The 19,900-nt window shown below is 39.1% G+C and overlaps 1 protein-coding gene and 1 pseudogene across 2 annotated transcripts in view; one reads left to right on the top strand and one right to left on the bottom strand.

The window, feature by feature from the left end:
- Asxl2 (ASXL transcriptional regulator 2) overlaps nt 1-19,900 on the bottom strand; it is a 76,572-nt gene that overhangs the window by 13,082 nt on the left and 43,590 nt on the right. For both annotated transcript variants that reach the window (XM_005360858.3, XM_026785978.1), the window contains 4 exons: nt 16,919-17,034; nt 10,946-11,072; nt 9,761-9,904; nt 1,482-1,645 (listed from right to left, as the gene is read on the bottom strand). In XM_005360858.3, the coding sequence (XP_005360915.1) occupies nt 1,482-1,645; nt 9,761-9,904; nt 10,946-11,072; nt 16,919-17,034 (551 nt within the window). The remainder of the gene's footprint in view (nt 1-1,481; nt 1,646-9,760; nt 9,905-10,945; nt 11,073-16,918; nt 17,035-19,900) is intronic.
- On the top strand, nt 5,717-7,593 carry LOC101999275 (annotated as a pseudogene).

The raw sequence follows: 19,900 nt of genomic DNA, 5'->3' as shown, positions 1-19,900 counted from the left end.
TGAATTTGAACTAGAAATAGAAAAAGATGGCTAGTGGTTAAGAGCACTTTTTGCTCTTTCAGAGGATACAGGTTTGGTTCCGAGCTCCCACATGGCAGCTTTGCACCATCATAATTCAGGGTTCTCTTCTGGCCATCTCAGGCATCAGGCACACATACACTGCACATACATGCATACAAAACATCATAAACATAAAATCAAAAAACCTTTAATACCATCACTACAACAACAAACCAGCTGTGGCAACCTTCTTGCAGAAAGCAGAAAGGTTCAGCAGTGCATCTGAGAAAACAACATCAGACCTCCACAAATAGGTAGTAGTCATCTTTCATGTATTACAAGCCTATAATCCTGCCAACAATTCTTCTTGGGGGGTGGGAACAACACAAACAGGACACGAAAACGTCCACAACAAGAAAAGAGACATGACAACACCAGGTCTTTAAAAACATGCCGAAGCTTCAGTCTTCCACCAAGAATTAACTAGATGAATATCCTCCAAAGTAAATTTTTTTTTTCTTGAAAGAGATACAGCAGAGAATGCAACCATTAGGAACAGCTCTCCTTTAATCCCTATAGCTGGAAAAATACCTGATTGAATCATCCAAAAGGACTCATCACACATGCTAATTATAGAACTAAGAAAGCAAGTCTCAGAGAAAACAGACTTAGTGAATGCCTTTAATCCCAAAACTCAGGAGGCAGAGGCAAGCAGATCTGAGTTTTAGGCTAGACTGATCTACACAGCAAGTTACAGGACAGCCTGGGCTACAAAGAGAAATCCTGTCTCAAAAAACAAGAAAAGGAAAAAAAAAAAAGAAGAAGAACAAGAACGTCTTCAATTTGATTTGGTTGTCAACTAGCCATAATGATTTGTGCAGCTTACCTTTTAAGTCTCTTCCTATAAATGAGGCAACAAAGATAGTCTGCTATTAAACACTAGGGAAAAGGCCTGCCTTTCATACTGAATTTGTTTTTGTTTTTTTTAATTGGTGGTACCTTATCTGGCATGTTTGTTCACAGCACATAAAAAGATATCTTAAAAAATCTTGAGAACTAGCCTGGCAGTGGTGGTGCACTTTAATCCCAGCACTGTGGGAGGCAGAGGTGGGTAGATGTCTGTGAGTTCAAGGCCAGCCTGGTCTACAAGAGCTAGTTCCAGGACAGGTATCAAAAGCTACAGAGAAACCCTGTCTCGAAAATAAAAAAAAAAACTTGAGAACTAGACATGCTTGCCTAGCATACACAAAGCCCTGCATTTTATCTCTAGCAACACATGTAATAGACATGGTAACACACATTTATAACCCTACACTCGGGAAGTAAACGAGTAAAGAGTGTAAGACAGCCTCAGCTACACAGTAAGTTTAAGTCCTGCCTAGAATACATGAGGTTCTATCTTGAAATCTTATGGAGTCCTAAAGGTGATGAATGCCAGAAGCCTCATTTAATCAGAAAACCCCGTGCTTGACATAACGCACCTGTCGATCCACCTCTGGAAGCAGTAAAAGCAGGCGCTGCTGGCAATCTCCAGGAAGAAGTGAAAAGGTGTGCTTGTTAATTAGTGCGCGAAGATTAGTATTAACCAGAATGGAGTCGGGGGTCTCAACATCAATGTCAGCACATTTAGTCCTTTTCATTTGTCCTACGAAAAGTAGAAAACAGTAATTCATCACATGGCTCTCCTTTCACAGTTTTGGTTCTAACTATAGCTTATCTAAAGTAAAAAAAAAAAAGAAAATCAAAATTTAACAGTACACTTTGAAGAAATGAGAATTAAAGATCTCAGAAATGTAGTGTGCCCCCCCCCCAGGGTTTCTCTGTACATTTGGAGCCTGTCCTGGAACTCGCTTTTGTAGACCAGGCTGGTCTTGAACTCAGAGATCAGCCTGCCTCTGCCTCCAGAGTGCTGGGATTAAAGGCGTGCGCCATCATCACCAAGCCCACCATCACACTTTCTTTATGAGAAATGACAAATATGAAGAATATTTCCTTTTCTTGAAACAGAAAATCTGGCTGAGGAGATGGCACTATGGGTAGTGGGTAAAAAGACTTGACATGTAAACATAAGAATCTCAATTGCAGTATCCAGAACCTATTTAAAAGCTGGGTGTGGTAAGGTGTCTATCATCCCATGGCTCCTATAGAAAGATAGGCAGTAAAAACAGGAAGCTCACAGGCCAGCCAACCTGTGTTTGCAGTGGCAAACAGTAGAGACCCTGCCTCACCACTAATTAGACTTGGTGTGTTTGAAAGGGAAAAAAAAGAAAAAAAGGAAAGCCATAAAATTGGGAGGGAAAAGTGTTAAAGGATGACCAAGAGAAAGTTGGAGGGTCAACAGGATAGAAAGAATCAAAATATATGTATTTATAAGTCTCAAATGAATAAATAAGAGGCGTGAGCCCTGTCTTAAACAATGCAGACGGTAAGGACCATCACTTCAAACTTTCCTCTGACCTCCATATAGGCACTATGATACATACATATTCACACATATGTACACAATCTTAACTAACACACGCACACAGAGGACACTGAAAGACTTTTAAATAGAAAATCCAAGCCAGATGTGAGGGTACATGCTTGTAATCCCAACATTTAAAAGGCAGAGGCAGAAATACCTGAAGTTCAAGGCAACCTTGAGTACCAAGTTAGCATGGGCTGCATTTTTGTTTAAAAAAAAAAAAAAAAGCAACAACTTGAAATATATACACACAGAGAGATTTGAGTACACAAAGATTAGTAGTACTAATTAAATGCAGTGTTTTGGTTTTGTACATTTTTATACATTTTACTATTTTCACTGAATCTCATTTTTATCTTGCTATCTTCCATCTTTCCATCATTAGTTCTCATTTCGTAAATTAAATCTTGCAATAAAATTTGGGATTGAAAAATAAAAATGCAACTTAATGTAAATAAAAACTGGTTTCTATTTTTTTTTTAAAAAAAAGCAAACATAGTAATACAGGAATAGGAGGTATGTAGAAATAAATACAGAAAAAAATTTAAATATTTCTGGTGGCACTGAAATTTACACCATAATCTTAAAGAGAATTTGTAATACCTAACAAATTTAAAACATTGTGTGTACATTTGTGTGTTGGAGGGTATAAGCCACAGAGCGTATATGGAGGTAGGGGACAACTTTCACAAGTTGATTCTCTCCTTCTACCATTTGGATGCTAGGGGTCAAATTTAGGTTGTCGGTCTTGGCAGCAAGTGTTCTTAGCCGCTGAGTCATTTACCTGGCCCCTGACAAACTTATACACTTGTATAGAGATATTTCTTCAATCCTTGGTGTAAGTACCCACTAGCTCCTGGCTGAAGTACAAGGAAAGTCACTCTCAGGAAAGAATTTTCCTCAAATCAGGCCCTCAGGAGTCCTAGAAATTAAAATCCAACACAATCACAAAAATTATCCAATAAATTATAAAGAATGCCACTATGAATGTCATTAGAATTCAGAAACAACAGACTTATACTTAGACATATCTCATCTGGAAAACATAATACAGAGTAGCTATTTGTAAATACATGAAGAAATAGCAAATGGAAACAACAATCAAGAACAAACAGACTGCTGGGCGATGGTGGCGCATGCCTTTAATCCCACCACTGGGGAGGCAGAGGCAGGCATATCTCTGTGAGTTCGAGACCAGCCTGGTCTACAGAGCTAGTTCCAGGACAGGCTCCAAAGCCACAGAGAAACCCTAACACCCCCCACACACACACAAAAAAGAACAAACAGACTTTAAAAAGAAGCAGGACTAGTATAGCAGCTAACACCTGTGACCCCAGCACTTGGACAATAAAAGCATGAAGATCATTAAGGTTTTCCGCCACTGCATGGCGAACTCAAGGCCTGGCCATATCCCACACAGAGAGAGACTTAAGAGACTGGGGGAAAGGGAGCTAGGGAGAGGGCTTAGTAGTTAGGAGCACAGGATGTTCTTCCCAGGGGACATGGGTTCAATTACCAGCACCCACACTACAGCTTCCAACTGTCTATAACTCAAGATCTAATACCCTCACAAAGACCTATACCAGTGCACATACAATAAAAATAATTAGCCGGGCAGTGGTGGCGCACGCCTTTAATCCCAGCACTCGGGAGGCAGAGGCAGGCGGATCTCTTGGAGTTCAAGGACAGCCTGGGCTACAAAACTAGTTCCAGGACAGGCTCCAAAGCCGCAGAGAAACCCTGTCTCGAAAAACCAAAAAATAAATAAATAAATAAATAAATAAATAAATAAAAAATAATTTAAAAAAAGATAATGAGAAAGGGCAAAATTTAAATAAGTTTTAATAAATATCTCAAAAAAAACCCCAGCAATATCAAAGATGAGTAACAGAAATCAGGCACGGAGGTGTTCATTTGTAACCCCAACAATTGACATGGCATTTGGACAAAGCTGTGGCCTAACAAACAGAAAAGGATTTTTACCATCTATACATCCGATAAAGGGCTAATACCCAAAATATAATCAAGACACTTGATTTAAAAAAAAAAAAAGGCAACCTATCTGGGCAGTGGTGGCAAATACCTTTAATCTCAGTTATTAAAAATCAAAGGCAGGTGGGTCTCTGTGTGTTCCAGGCCAGCCTGGCTTACAGAGAGAGTTCAAGAGCAGCCAAGGATACACAAAGAAACTGTCTTGAAAATCCAAACCAGACCAAACCAAAAAATAACCCAAATGGCCCCCAAAGGGAATGGCACTGTTAGGAGGTGAGGCCTTGTGGATGAAGTGTGTCACCATAGGGGTGGGCTTTGAGGTCTCTTGTTTAAGTTTCTCTCAGTGACTGACTGTTCAGATGACTTCCTGTAGCCTGCAAGACTCTCAGCTACCAGCACCGAACCTACCTGCATGCTGCCATGCTCCCTGTTGTAATGATACTAAACTGAACCTTTGAAATTGTAAGCAAGCTGCCTGATTAAATATTTCCTTTTGCTGTGGTAGTGGTGGCTCTTTACAGCAATAAAACCCTAAGACAAAATCTAAACAGAAAATTCTCAATAAAGACAGAGGCTGAGAAACATTTAAACGATATCCTTAGCCATCAAGGAAATGAAAACCAAAACTACTTTGGGATTCCACCTTACACCTGTCAGAATGGTTAAGATCAATAATACAACTGGTGAAGATGTGGAATTAGGGAAACACTCATCCATTGCTGGTGGGAGAGCACTTATATAGCCACTGTGGAAATCAGTGTGGTGGCTCCTCAGAAAGTTGAAAATCAACCTAACTCAGATCTAACTGTATCATTCTTTGGACATGTACCCAAAGGATGCTCTATCCTACCACAGAGATACAGCATGGTTGACATGCTCATGATAACTCTATTCAAAGTAGCGATAAATTGGAAAACACCTAGATGTCCCTCAACAGAATTGATAAAGAAAATGTGAGACATTTATACAATGGAATATTACTCAGCTCTTAAAAAAAAAAAGTGTGTGGTGGGGGAGAGGGCAGAAGGGCTGGAAGTGCTCGCTCTCTGCGGGGAACCAGAACAGGGCCTCTTGCCCCCTCCCTCCAGTTAGGGCTGCAGTTGGTGCAGCTGCCCCAGGCTGCCCCAGGAGAGGTCCTGTAACAGGAGGTGGGAGGTGTGCTGAGTCCTGAAGACAGACAGACAGACAGACAGACAGACACACACACACACACACACACACACACACACACACACACACACACACACACACAGTCGGGCATTGATGGTAATGTATTCGAGGAAACAGCAGAGACTCAGTGATGGCTGTCACAACTGGAAGGGAGACTCTCAGCCTTTCCATGTTCTTTAAGTGTTTGGCAAAGAGTCACCCCAGTAGTGGTGATCACAGACATGAAAAGATGCGAGACATAGCAGATCCTTTACCACCGAATAAAATGTTGCAGAGATCTATTTGACAGTCCTGAAAACAAATACAGTGACATCACAGGTCACAGCAAGGCCAAAAATGTGCATACTCAAAGAGAGAAAGGGAAGGTGGGACCAGTTACTAGCCACAAGAAAATTCACACAACCACAGTGCTCTTCATAGTTCAAATTCACATTTTTCTAATTCAAGCAATAATCCACGCAAAACTTCAAATGCACCTTATGATTCTGCAGATGACCAGTCTGAGCATGTTAGCTCTTCTGGAAAAAATATTACTACAATTGCCGCACAGAAGTATCACAGTGGGAAAAAACAAAAGTGTGGCTTGAAAGAGAACAGAGACAAAAAGAAGCAAATAAGTTGGCAGTTAATTGTTTCCCAAAAGATAGGGATTACAGAAGAGGTGAGGCAAGCAACAGCCACCAGTGGGTTCACCAGTGGGATGGAAGACAAGCATTCCAGCGATGCCAGCAGTTTGCTCCCACAGAATATTTTGTCTCAAACAAGCAGACACAATGACAAAGACTACAGACTGCCAAGAGCAGAGACTCACAGTAGCTCTACACCAGTGGTTCATCCAACCACTATCCCAAGCACTGTTCCTTCTAGTCCATTTGCACTTCAGTCTGATCACCAGCCAAAGAAATCATTTGATGCTAATGGAGCATCTACTCTATCAAAACTGCCTACATCCGCAGCTTCTGTCCCTGCACAGAAAACAGAGAGAAAAGAATCTGCTCCAGGAGACAAATCAGTATCACATTCTTGCACAACTCCTTCCACATCTTCACCTCCAACATCTGCTTCAAAAGTACCTGTTTCTCCTGTTCCACAATCACCAATACCTCCTTTACTTCAGGACCCAAATCTTAGACAGTTGCTTCTTGCTTTACAAGCCATGCTACCTACAGTTTAACAATTCTAATGTGGATATATCCAAAATAAATGAAGTTCTTACAGCAGCTTTCCTGCAGTCTGTCATCCACAAGTTTCTTACTGCTGGACCATCTGCCTTCAACATCACCTCTCTGATTTCTCAAGCTGCCCAGCTCTCTACACAAGCCCAGCCATCTGATCAGTCTCCAAGGTCTCTAATGTCCAATGCTTCATCCCCAAGATCCTATGTGTCTCCAAGAATAAGCACACCTCAGGCTAACACAGTCCCTATCAAACCTTTGATTAGTACTCCACCTGTTTCATCACAGCCAAAGGTTAGTACTCTAGTAGTTAAGCAAGGACTGGTGTCACAGTCAGCCACACAGCAGCCTGTAACTGCTGACAAGCAGCAGGGCCGTGAGCCTGTCTCTCCTTGAAGTCTTCAGCGCTTAAGTAGCCAGATAAGCCCATCACCTGGTCCAAATCATACTTCCAGTAGTAATGTATCAAATGCAACAGTTGTATCACAAAATACATCTGCTCAGCCTACGTGTTCATTAACACCTACACTAGCAGCACACTTCAATGATAATCTCATAAAACATGTTCAAGGATGGCCTGTGGACCATGCAGAAAAACAGGCATCAAGATTGCATGAAGAAGCCCATAATATGGGAAGTGTTCAGAAATATATACTGAATTAAAAAATTAGTTCGAGCATGTGAAATTCAAGCAATTTTGCGAGAGCAGAGGATACTGTTTTTGAGACAACAAATAAAGGAACTCGAAAAGCTAAAAATCAGAATTCCTTCATGGTTAGAAGATGTGAATAATTGCACATGATATCCTACAGGAACTGTAAATCTCTTGCCCAGTCATAACATTGAGCTGCATTAAGTGGACCTTTAAGCTGGGCAAATGAATTAACAAGGAGAGAGAAATCTGTGACAGTCAACTCAGGGGACAAATACAAGACTGATTTGTAAAACCCTTGAAACGTAGATTTCTTGTAGATGTATCTTCATGTTGTAAGTATGTTTTGTAGAGTGAAGCCACAGAAAGCCATGTGTAACAGAGCTTAAGACATCCAAAACTAATCAATGCCAAGGTGGCTAAATACCTGGCCTTTTACATGAAAACCTGTCTGCAAAATTAAAGAAAGAAAAAATTTGGGGAGTTAATTTATCATTCAGAAATCTTACATTTTCAAAAATCCAGTGCAAGCGCCAGGCGATCTGTGTCTAAGGATACAATTTTGGGCAGTATACAAATATCCTGAGACAACTGTTCCGCACTTGGACCTGATCAGGAGCAGTGCTGCTCCATTTGTTCTGCACAAAATAAAATACAAGTTCTAGTACATTAGATTAGCAAAAGCAAAAATAGTAAGATCAGAGACTATCACAGAGAATTAAAAATACCAGCCAATTGGGCTGCAGAGATGGCTCAGTGGTTAAGAGCACTGGCTGCTCTTCCAAAGGTCCTGAGTTCAATTCCCAGCAACCACATGGTGGCTCACAACCATCTGTAAAGAGGTCTGATGCCCTCTTCTGGCTGCAGACATGTACACAGACAGAATATTGTATACATAATAAATAAGTAAGTAAGTAAGTAAATAAATAAATAAATATTAAAAAAAATACCAGCCAATTAAATACTGTTTACAGAGAAATATACAAGCACAAGGGCACACAAATAAATAGGCATATCAGGTGAAATCTAACCAAACAAAACACTTATCAGTGATTGATAAAGTAAATAATAATGAGGAATTCATCAGGAAGATCTTACTTTACTTTTGTGGCTAGGATCTTGCTATATACATACACGGCAGGCCTAGTACATAATTCAGGCTGAACTGTAAGTGACCAATAGATCAACTTAAACAAGAAAACATTTAACACAAAATAGCTTTAAATACCTAAAGGCCAGCGCAGAGTGGTTCATGTCTATAACCCCAACATCTAGAATGCTGAGGGAGGAGGATCACAAGCTCAAAGCTAGGCTAAGACACTTCTCTTACACACAAATCATGTGTTTGTGTGAGGCCGACTACCACAACGGGACAAGTCCTCACACAGAGCAGATTTTAGCATATCTGGTGCAATCATTAACCAAGCTCACCCAAACCAAACATTTAAAAGGATGCACTGCTGCATGGTGGTGGCACACATCTTTAATCCCAGAACTCAGGAGGCAGGCAGGTGATCTCTGAGTTTGAGGCCAACCTGGTATTCAGAGTAAGTTCCAGGACAGCCAAGGATACACAGAGAAACTTTGTCTCAAAAAAAAAAAACCAAAACAAACAAACAAAAAACCAGAAACAAGTATTATTTTTAATTTAAATTATGTGCATGCACGTGTTTGTATGTGCATGAGTACAGGAGAAGCCAGAGGAGGGAATTAGGTCCCTGAGAGCTGGAGTACTTTGAAAGTAGTGAGATGAGTTGGGAGTCAAACTCTGAAAAAGCAGTATAGGCTCTCAACTTCTAAGCCATCACTTCAATCACTTTGACCACAGGGTTCATTATTTTAGAATAATAACCTTGAATCAATATATTCAGAATTCACTGAACAAGCAGGACTTCAACAGTGTTAAGTCTAGAAGAGAACTTCTCCGTGTATTTCAAATAATGCCAATAGTAACGATTACCACAGTAACAGCAGCTGCAAACTTATGAAGGGTTCCTAGGTGCCAGGCACTATTCTGAGCATTTATTTCTATTAACTTGCTCACAGGCAGATCTCTGTGAGGTTGAGGCCAGTCTGGTCTACAAGAGCTAGTTCTAGGACAGCTAGGACTATTACACAGAAAAACCCTGTCTCAAAACAACAACAACAAGAAAATAACACAGAGAAAAAAACAGAAAAGAAATTATGCCTGACTTTTTAAAATAAAATTAAAAATTTACAATAAACTCAAGCAAGTAGCTGATGAATTTTAAGCATACTGTGAACACATCATTGCACTGAAAACGTAGTCTTTGTAAACTAACTTACTTGTGTGAAGTCTGTCAGACCTCTGGAAAGACTTCTTCCCCAAGCCTAGAAGAGAACTGTCCACTTTCACTGAGGGAGAAAAGCTGGAGTTTGAGTTCTGGGGACTGCTTGACTGTCCATCAGATTGCTTTCCTTCCCATAGAGCTAGGAGAAAAAAATATTGAAGATGGGTAACACTGGGATTCATAAACAAAAGTCCACCAAGGGGATAGCAAGACAGCTGTACCAACCCTGACAGCCTGACTTATCACATGCAGAAGAAAAGTGACTCCTTCAAGTCAGCCCCAGACTTCCACATGAAGTTGCTCCCAGATAACAATAAACCTAATAATTAATAAGATAAAATAAAAACATTCAGACCATTATTCCGTGGAAATAAATGAAGAAATGTAGGTCTCTTGAAAGCTTTATAAATAAAATCCATTACATCTTCTCTCACATTATTAATCTCTAGTCACAAATGCTTTTCTAACAAAAATGAAAATATCTTCAAGACTAAGACCACTGACTTTTAGATAAGGCAGTTGCTAGAATCAGCTTATGGTATTCAGGTGAAATTATATAATGAAAAACAAAGTATGTGGCAAAACAAAGTTAAAAAACAAAAGCAACAACAAATACCAAGTTTATGTAAACATAGCCAACAGAAATTAAAGAGTAGATATTTTTAGAAAGCCTACATAGTTAATTTTTAACTTTTATGTTTAAAATTATTTTGATTTTGTGTATGAGTCTTTTGCTTGCGTGTAAGTTATTGCCCCACTCAGTGTCCTCAGACACCAGAAGATGAAATCAGATCAGTACACATTCTTACTGACTGAGCCATTTCTCCAGCCCCATCTTCATATTTTAAACGAGAGCATTTAAAATGTAACAAGTTCACTTTGAGGCTGCATGGAAGGCTAAGTCAAAAAACCCTACTTGTTGCATACATTTGCCTAAGGCCCAAGTTTCTCTGTATAGCCTTGGCTGTCCTTGCCTCTGCCTCCCACTGCTGAGATTGAAGGTTTGCACACCACCTTATCCTAGGATCTATATCAGTTTTGTGGCAGCAGAAAGATAATGCTAGGAAAAGAATAATTTAAAAATAGACAGTACAGTAAAATAACTTACAATATCAAAATTTCAGATAATCTGGGAGAAAAAAAATTCCACTGGGGAGGGGAGACTAGTCAAACTGCCTACCGGGTTTGGCAGGTAGAGAATCACTGGCTGCTTTGACAGTCTTGAGAGAGAGGTGTTGATTGGAGATGGACATGCTTGACCTGCATTGCTGCTGCTGCTGCTTCTTCTGTTGTTGCTGCTTCAGGGCCTATAAAGAAAAACTGGCAGTAAGAAATAAGCAAACAGGTTTACAGTAAAAGTGAGTGACATCAGTTATGGCGAGAACTTACTCTGACATCTATTCAATACGAAAAAAATCCTAAATTTAACAAAACTGACACAAGGACTAAGTGACCTACAGAATTTGGGTACTTTGGGGGGAGGCCAAGATTATTCCATTATATGTAGCTGTAAGAAAAAAAATCATTAATTTTTTTTCAGAACTTAAAAATCAGCAGTAAGGCAAGGAAATTACAATCTTATTAGAGAATTACATACTTTCATAATTTCTCAAAACAGAATTCTAAGTCATGTACCAGTAAGCTTAATTTGCACTAATTCTATGAAAAAGGCAATTATTTGTATTATTTATGACTCACAGACCTTACATTTTAATAAGTATTTAAATTACCCTGAGTAAGAGCAAAGAGACTTGCCTAAATGATAATGTCTTAGTTATTTATAGCAATGAAATAAAGAGCGGAAAGGACACTGTAATGTAGGTTCTGATAACAACAGTTAGTTGCTTCTGGACATTGTAGGTCATTTTTCTTCTTTTAATAGAGGTAGCATGATATTATTTAGAATGACCATTAAAAAAAGAAAGAAGGCCTGTGAGATGGCTCAATGGGTAAAAGCACCAATCTCCAAACCCGGATATCAGAGTTGGATCCCTAGGACCCAGAGTTGAAGAAAAGTGGCTCCCAAAAGTTGTTCTCCGACCTCCACGTGCTAAGGCACAGACACTCACACAAAACGAAAAGAATTACTAACAAAAATTCCCTCTTCCAAATCTTACAAATTGGATTTAAACTGCGGAGACATGAACATGCACCCATATTCATGTGCCCATAGACACGGAGACAAGTATACAGCCATACTCACGGGTATAGTGTGGAGACGTAAACATGTACCCATGTCCATGCTTACATACATATAAAGTATGGAGACATGAATGTGCATCCACATCAGTGCAACCACAGATATGGAGACATATATACATACACGTGATCATCACCACACACACACACACACACACACACACACACACACACACACACACACACAGAGAGAGATAAAAAGGGCTGGGGAGATGGCTCAGAAGGTAAGGACACTTCTTGCTCTTGCAGAGAATGCATGTTCAATTCCCAACGTCACTATGGCAGATCACAACTGTGTGGCCATTGGTCCTGGTCCTGCAAACAACTTGTAATAAAAGAACTTTTAGGGCTGGCTAGATGGCTCAGCGGTTAAGAGCATTGCCTGCTCTTCCAAAGGTCCCGAGTTCAATTCCCAGCACCCACATGGCAGCTCACAACTGTCTGAAAATCCAGTTCCAAGGGATCTGACACCTTCACACCAATGCACATAAAATAAAGATAAATAAATCATAAAAAAAGAACTTTTAAATACTTTAAATTTCACATAATTTAAAATGTTTATGGACTCTGAGCCAGGAATTATGACACACACCCTAAATCATAGTTCTCGGGAGGCAGAGGCAGGAGAATCTCTGTGAGTTTCAGAGCAGTCAGCATGATACAATAACATTCAGTCTCAAAAAATTTCAAATTGTGAGTTCTAATCATTCATAAAAAAACAACCTGTTTACTGACCAGGCTTCCAGATACTCTGATAGGATGGTTCAAAGAAAATCTGGGGCCAATGGGTTAACCATTCAGCAATGGTCTTTTGTATTTATATATGTGTATTCGTGGAGAACAAAGTCAACATCAATGTCTTTTCTAACAGAGTCCTTCAATTTTCAAGGCAGGTTCTCTCACTATGCCCAGAGATCACTGCACTGATCCATCTAGACTAAATGGCCTACAATTCACAGAATTACCAATATTGCATCCCTAGTCAGGTGATTACAGACAAAAAAAAATGCCATGTATAACTTTTACATGGTTACTTGTACATGACCTACTGTGCCAACTGTGCAGCCTCTATCAGGGGTCCTTCTTTTAAAAGATTTTATTTATTTTTATGTGTATGTATGTTTTGCCTCCGTGTCTGTATACTGTGTGCATGCAGTGCCCAACGGGGCCAGCAGAGGTCACTGGATTCCTGGGACTGAAGTTATAGACAGTTACGGGATGATAACCAGTGAGCAAACAAACCAGGTCCTTTGGAAGATCTGCCAGAGCTCTTAACCCTTGAGCCATCTCTCCAGACCCTAAAACATTTTAAGATTCAATTACTTAATTTTATTCATGTATCTAAGTATGTGACATGTTTGTGCATGTCTCTGCAGAGGTGAAAATGAATCAGACCACTGGAATTGAAGCTAAACTATAATCTGATACAGATTCTGAAAACCAAACCCAGGTCTTCTATTAGAGGAGAAAACACTCTTAATCAACGAGCCATTATCTCCAAACCCTTTATTTTTATATTAGTTCTAGGTAAGATATGTGTTTGTGCCCTGACTACACCACCTGTTAGGATCAGCAGAGGACTATTGTAGTAATAAGAGCGGCGGGCTGCTTCCCGCCACTCTGGCCGCCTCCCCGGCTAGCTTATGCCCGAAATAACAACACACAAACTGTATTCATTTAAACACTGCTTGGCTCTTTAGCTTTAGCCCTTTTCTCGGCTAACTCTCGCTCCTGGACTAACCCATTTCCAATCATGTGTGTCGCACCCCAAGGTGCGCTTACCAGGAAGATTCTAGCCTACGTCCATCCTGGGTCGGAGCTTCATCACGTGTGCCTCAGAGAGCAGAGCTCTCGCCTCTGCCCGCAAGAGTGGAGCATCGTGTCTCTCTGAGGCATCTGCCCCTGAGAGGAGAGCTGTCGAGTCTCTGAGCTCACTTCCTCTTCCTCCCAGAGTTCTGTTCTGTTTACTCCTCCCATCTACGTTCCTCCCGCAACAGACTATGAATCCCTGAGCTAAAAAAAAGATAAGCAATTGTCAGCCCATTGTGGGAACTGGGAACTGAAATTGTGTCTTCTGTTACAGCAGCATCTTTTGGTGATTTCTTCATCTCTTAACTGCATAGAACAACCTTTTACAGCATAAGCTTCTAATGCTCTACAACTGTCCATCTTATAAACAAAAATGTTTATACAACCCCAACTGATTTATCTTAGACAGATGTGAACAAATATGTGCAGTATCTACATATAACATATAATATATGTTAGGCCTGGTTTTTACTATTACAAACTTTTATAGAAATATTTTTATGTGTATCTTTCTATAACATGAGTTAAAATGTTTAATTGAATGTTCTCAAAGCATGTACATTTAAAATTTAATAGATAGTGTAAAATTTTCTTCAATAAGGTTATAGTGGCTGGGGATATAGCTCAGAGGCAGAGTACTTGCCTACCATTCAGGGTCCTTCATTCAGTCATTCATATTTAATGATTAAATGTTTTTTTACTATAGTATATCAATATAGAAGCAACAATTTTCACCATACTTGTCATTTTCTGATTATAATAAAATTTCTTACTCATACCAAATCATGAGAATAAAAATGGTGTCATTCAAAAGTTTTCCTAGTTACTTGTAAGTTTGTATTTATTGATCACTCGCTGCTTCTTGGAGGGAGCTGCTAGGCAGTACCTTGCTCTATAACCCAGGGTGCCTTGAAATTAGGATCTTCCTGCCTGAGCTTCCTGAGTACTAGGATTATATGACTATGCTGCCAGACAAAGCATTTCAAGAAAAAAAGAGAGAGAGAACAAAGGTGGATGGAGGGACACAACAGCCTGGAAAACATATTGAGCCAATCCAACCAATACAGCGAGGTGTTATCTCAAAACAAAAGCAATCCAAAGTCAGCTCTTTGAAAATTCCAAAAGAAAACTTAACTAGCAATTAATATTGGGAAGAAATAAATGAACAAGGATAAACAAAAAACAAAGGATAACTTTACAGAGTATATGCAATAATCAAGTAAAAAGAAAATTTTACTTCTTTTTATAACAAACAGACATTAATTAATTAATTATAGAGTTGGGGGTGGGAGGGCATAGAAATGGAAGTCAGGAACCACTCCAGGGAGGTAGTTTTCTTTTCCACCATGTGGGTTCCAGGAATGTGAACACAGATTTTTAAGTTTAGGAATAAGTGCCTTTACCCACTGAGCAACCTCACTAGCCCAGAAATGGTCCATTTTCTAACAAAAATCTCCAAAATTGATTCAAAAATAGAAAAACTAATAGTCTATTTTATTAGACAACAAAGCACAGTATAATGCAAGGAATATAATTTTCAATATTATTTTTCCAACCTAGGGAGGAAAGATAATGTCTACAACTTTCTCCCCAAATCTAGAATAAAATATACAACTACACAGTTTATGTTAATGACAGGTGAAATTTTCTCATTTCAAACGCACTAGAAAACCAAAGATAGAGATAGATAGACAGACAGACAGACAGACAGACAGACAGACAGGCGCCTGTTGCTACTTTATAGCCCACATTGATTTCAAATGCTTCTCTCCCTTCCTTGGCCTCCAATGTGATAGGCAATGTGATAGGATTACAGATGTGTGCTACAAAATATTTGTTTCTTGGTTTTATCAAGACAAGAGTTTTGCCGGGCGGTGGTGGCGCACGCCTTTAATCCCAGCACTCAGGAGGCAGAGGCAGGCGGATCTCTGTGAGTTCGAGACCAGCCTGGTCTACAAGAGCTAGTTCCAGGACAGGCTCCAAAGCCACAGAAAAACCCTGTCTCGAAAAACCAAAAAAAAAAAAAAAAAAAAAAAAAAAGCAAGAGTTTTGCTGTGTAGTAGCCCTGGCTGTCCTGGAACTCACTTTGTAGTCCAGGCTGGCCTCAAACTCATAGACATTTGCCTGCTTCCGCCTCAAAAGTAGTGCTAGGACTAAAGGTGTGTTACATCATGCCTGATTTTGAAATATATATATGTATCCTATGTAAAGAATGAACATATAAGTTCTATTCTATACTTCCAATTAGTATAATATTAAGAAAGCTAACAATGATTCTATATATTAGATTAATAGTAAAAAATCTACCGAATCATTATAAGATCCAACCAACCTGAGGATGGGGACTGTGACTCAGTGTGAGAAGCATTTACTTACTGTGTAATGCTACGAGTTTCATCCCCAGTCCCCTATAACAATTACCAGACTAGACATGAGAAAAGCCCTGAAAATTTAAACACTTATTCATGATTCGGGTCATGCACTTTAAGTAGGAAAAAAATCTTGAGTCTTCCAAAACATCTTCAAAAGGATTTACCAAAACCCTACACACAATGGGTGATAAACATAGAGCATAAAAATTACTAGCAGCAAATCAGCAGATTGTTGACATTTACCATGTAAAGAAATGAATCTAAATGCTTTTAATAAGTTTTGAGAAATTAACAAAAGAGTTGATGCAGTGTTTTATTAAAACAGGATTTTGATACATCATTGTTCATTATACAACAGAACTAAAGGTTTAACTGTAGAAGGAGCTGTGGGCTGCGTTCCTTCTACACAGCTCCTGGCCGCCTGGCTAGCTTATGCCCCAAAATAACAACATACAAACTGTCTGAGGCATCTTACCTCACTTCCTCTTCCTCCCCGCATTCTGTTCTGTTTACTCCACCCACTTATATTCTAACCTATCAAGGCCAAGCAGTTTCTTTATTAATTAACCAATGACCTTCCTCCATCAGTGAACCACCGCATGGCTCATTTTACCAAGACAGGGTCTCTCTGTGAAGCTGTCATTCTGTAGACTGGGCTAACCTCTGCCTCTTGAATGTTGAGATTATAAAGCACATACCACCACCGCCTGGCTTTCATAACTATTCTTAACTGGAAAGATTATTTTTCTGATAAAGACAGACTTAACAATTACCTGCTTTAACGCCTTCTTGCTGTGCTTCTGTGATGGAGAAATGACTTTACTTGCTGGAATGGTGGGTGATGGGCAGCCCGACTGGGGAGAGGATGGCTGTGACAGTCTAGATGATACTAGAGGAAAATTGACAAGGAAAAATTGTGTTATCAAGAGTTTATATCAAGCACCACTCCTTCCCCAGATCATATGCTGCTACCTGTTAAGAACTGTGACCAAACACTTTAGGGAAGGTTCTTCTCTTTGGAGTTGTCCTGCAAACAGTCTCCCTTTTCACTTTATTTCCTCAGAAAGTTCTAGTGTAGGATGATAGGATGGGGAAGGGGTGAGTATTAGTATATATTACTTCTCATTGTAATATATTAGAAGTGATTAAAGAAGCAGGAAGTCATGTATAAATCATGTTATCAATTTAGAACTAGAAAAAGGTCTAAGGATCTCTGTAGTACCTACAGTCCTACAGTAAACTTGAAGGTAAATAATGAAAACACAACCTAGTGGAAAGTTGTGACAAAGTTTATATTGAAGATAATACTGCCATTTCCACTTCAAAATTCTTCCATTGTTTAACCCTGTTGGTCCTTACCTCAAGTCACAAGTTTTAGGTTTATCTGTACAAAGGGATTTTCAAGATTTCTCTACTGGAAACAACCACTTACTTTCTATGTCGTCATTATCTGTTTTGTATACACTATACGTATACAAAATGAGTACATTTTAATGTTTATATGCATGCAATGCCTGGTATCCAGAGTACAGAAGAGGGTATGGAATCCCCGGGAATGAGGTTAAAGAGAGTTGTGAGGTGCCATGGGGGTGCTAGATATCAAACCTGGGCCCTGTGGAAGAGCAGCCAGTACTCTAGAGTGAACCATCTCTCCAGCCCCATTTATTTAAAAAAAAAAAAAAGTGTGCGTGTGTGTGTGAGCGTGCACGTGTACATCTGAAGGCAGTGACCATGGAAGGCAAAAGAGAGTATCAGATCCTCTAGTGATGGCAGCACTGTGAGCTGCCCAATGTGGATGCTGGGTACCAAACTCATGTCTTCTACAAGTCCAATGAATACATTTTGTTAGTTAAGGAGAAAATAAAAATTATTGGTTCAGACCATGTGAGAGCAAGGAAATGCTATTTGAGCCAGGAACAACCTTGACATGACTCTTGAAGCATACACATTGCCTAATGTCTTCTTTTAAAATATTTGACATGAAAGCGTTTTTTTTCTTTTTTTTTTTAAATATTTATTTATTTATTATGTACACAATATTCTGTCTGTATGCCTGAAGGCCAGAAGAGGGCGCCAGACCTCTTTACAGATGGTTGTGAGCCACCATGTGGTTGCTGGGAATTGAACTCAGGACCTTTGGAAGAGCAGGCAATGCTCTTAACCACTGAGCCATCTCTCCAGCCCGACATGAAAGCATTTATAGCAAAATAGTATTATATGGTTAAAACCATGAAGTATGTATCTATCTGATACAAAAATAAGAATATACATACTAAAACATACAATGCCCAGAGTACAACATACCACATTACTCTCAAATGTCCTAATATTAATACAATTTAACTTTGGTTTTGTATCCTCATCTTCATAAATGTCATGTTTATGTATATGGAAGGAAATTGAAATACAATCAGTTTGATGCTAAAATAAAACAGAAAAAAAAACCCAAGCACTTATAATCTATTACTACAAAAAAAAATTAAGCTAAATAGTAAGAGATGGCTCAGAAGTAAACAATTGAACAACAGAAAGAAAACATATCCTCAATGTGGTATTAGATGTTGACAAATTATAAAATAAGAGGTAAAAGAAATTATGTTCATTAGCCTGTTGAAAGTGTACAATTCATATTTGCAAAACTATGAAACCATTACCACCATCAATTTTCATCATCCTGCCCCAAAGAGCACGTTTGTTAGCTATCCACTGTTCTACACTTCCACTTTGCACCTAATCCTAGCCGACTACTTACCTCCTATTTGTCTCTATGGATCTATCTAAATTCTGTTTGAATTTGTTAAATTTGTGTGTGAATTTGTTTTCAAATACCAAGATCTTTTAAAGGTTCATTTATATTCTGACGAGACTACTTCATTTCATGATTGAATAATTAACTATTACATGCATATATCAGTTTGTTTATATTTACGAAATAGTGAATTTCTCAGTTTTACTCAATAACAATATTGTGAATAACATTCTCTCTTTTTGTGTATATAATGGCAAGTGGGATTGCCCCTGCCTTTCTTTATTTTTTGAGAAATAGACTTACACTATAGCCTAGATTTCACGTTGTAATTTAACTCATAGAAATTTTCCTGAGATTATAGGTGTGTACCAACCTGCTTGGTTCAGCTTCTTAAACATTCTTTCCTGCTCTCCCTCCTTTTGAATAACTCCATGTTTTGCTTATTTGTTTTTTGTGGGTTTTTTTCTTATTGGGTTTGCATATTTGCTCTGACTTTTGCTTTTTTGTCTTCTGTGGTTTTCTGGGGGTGGGGGCAAATATGAAGCTGGGTGAGTAGGGAGGGTAAAATGATCTGGGAAGAGTTGGGGGGTTGGAAAGAAAATGATCAAAATGCATAGTATGACAAAGATTATCCAACAAAAACCCTTGGAATTAGGAAACCTGAATTCAAGTTTGTAAGTTACCTTATCTGCGGCTCTCCAATATTTTGGATTCAATCCAGGAAAGAACTACAGGGTTCTATGGCAATTCTGTGCTTAATTGTTTTTAGGAACTGCCAATCTGTTTTACAAAATGATTACAATTCCAGTAAGAATGCAAGACGGTTCCATTTTCTCTATATAACTGTGAGCATGTGTTGTTATGTCTTTTTCATTTGGTCACTGATATTATAGAGAACATATGAAAATACAAGGTTACGCCAGGCGGTGGTGGCGCATGCCTTTAATCCCAGCACTCGGGAGGCAGAGGCAGGCAGATCTCTGTGAGTTCGAGACCAGCCTGGTCT

The sequence above is a fragment of the Microtus ochrogaster genome, linkage group LG3 (assembly GCF_000317375.1).
Source record: "Microtus ochrogaster isolate Prairie Vole_2 linkage group LG3, MicOch1.0, whole genome shotgun sequence".
NCBI classification, from domain to species: Eukaryota; Metazoa; Chordata; class Mammalia; order Rodentia; family Cricetidae; genus Microtus; species Microtus ochrogaster.
Note: the sequence above shows the minus strand (reverse complement) of the source record. Positions and strands in the feature narration are given on the sequence as shown.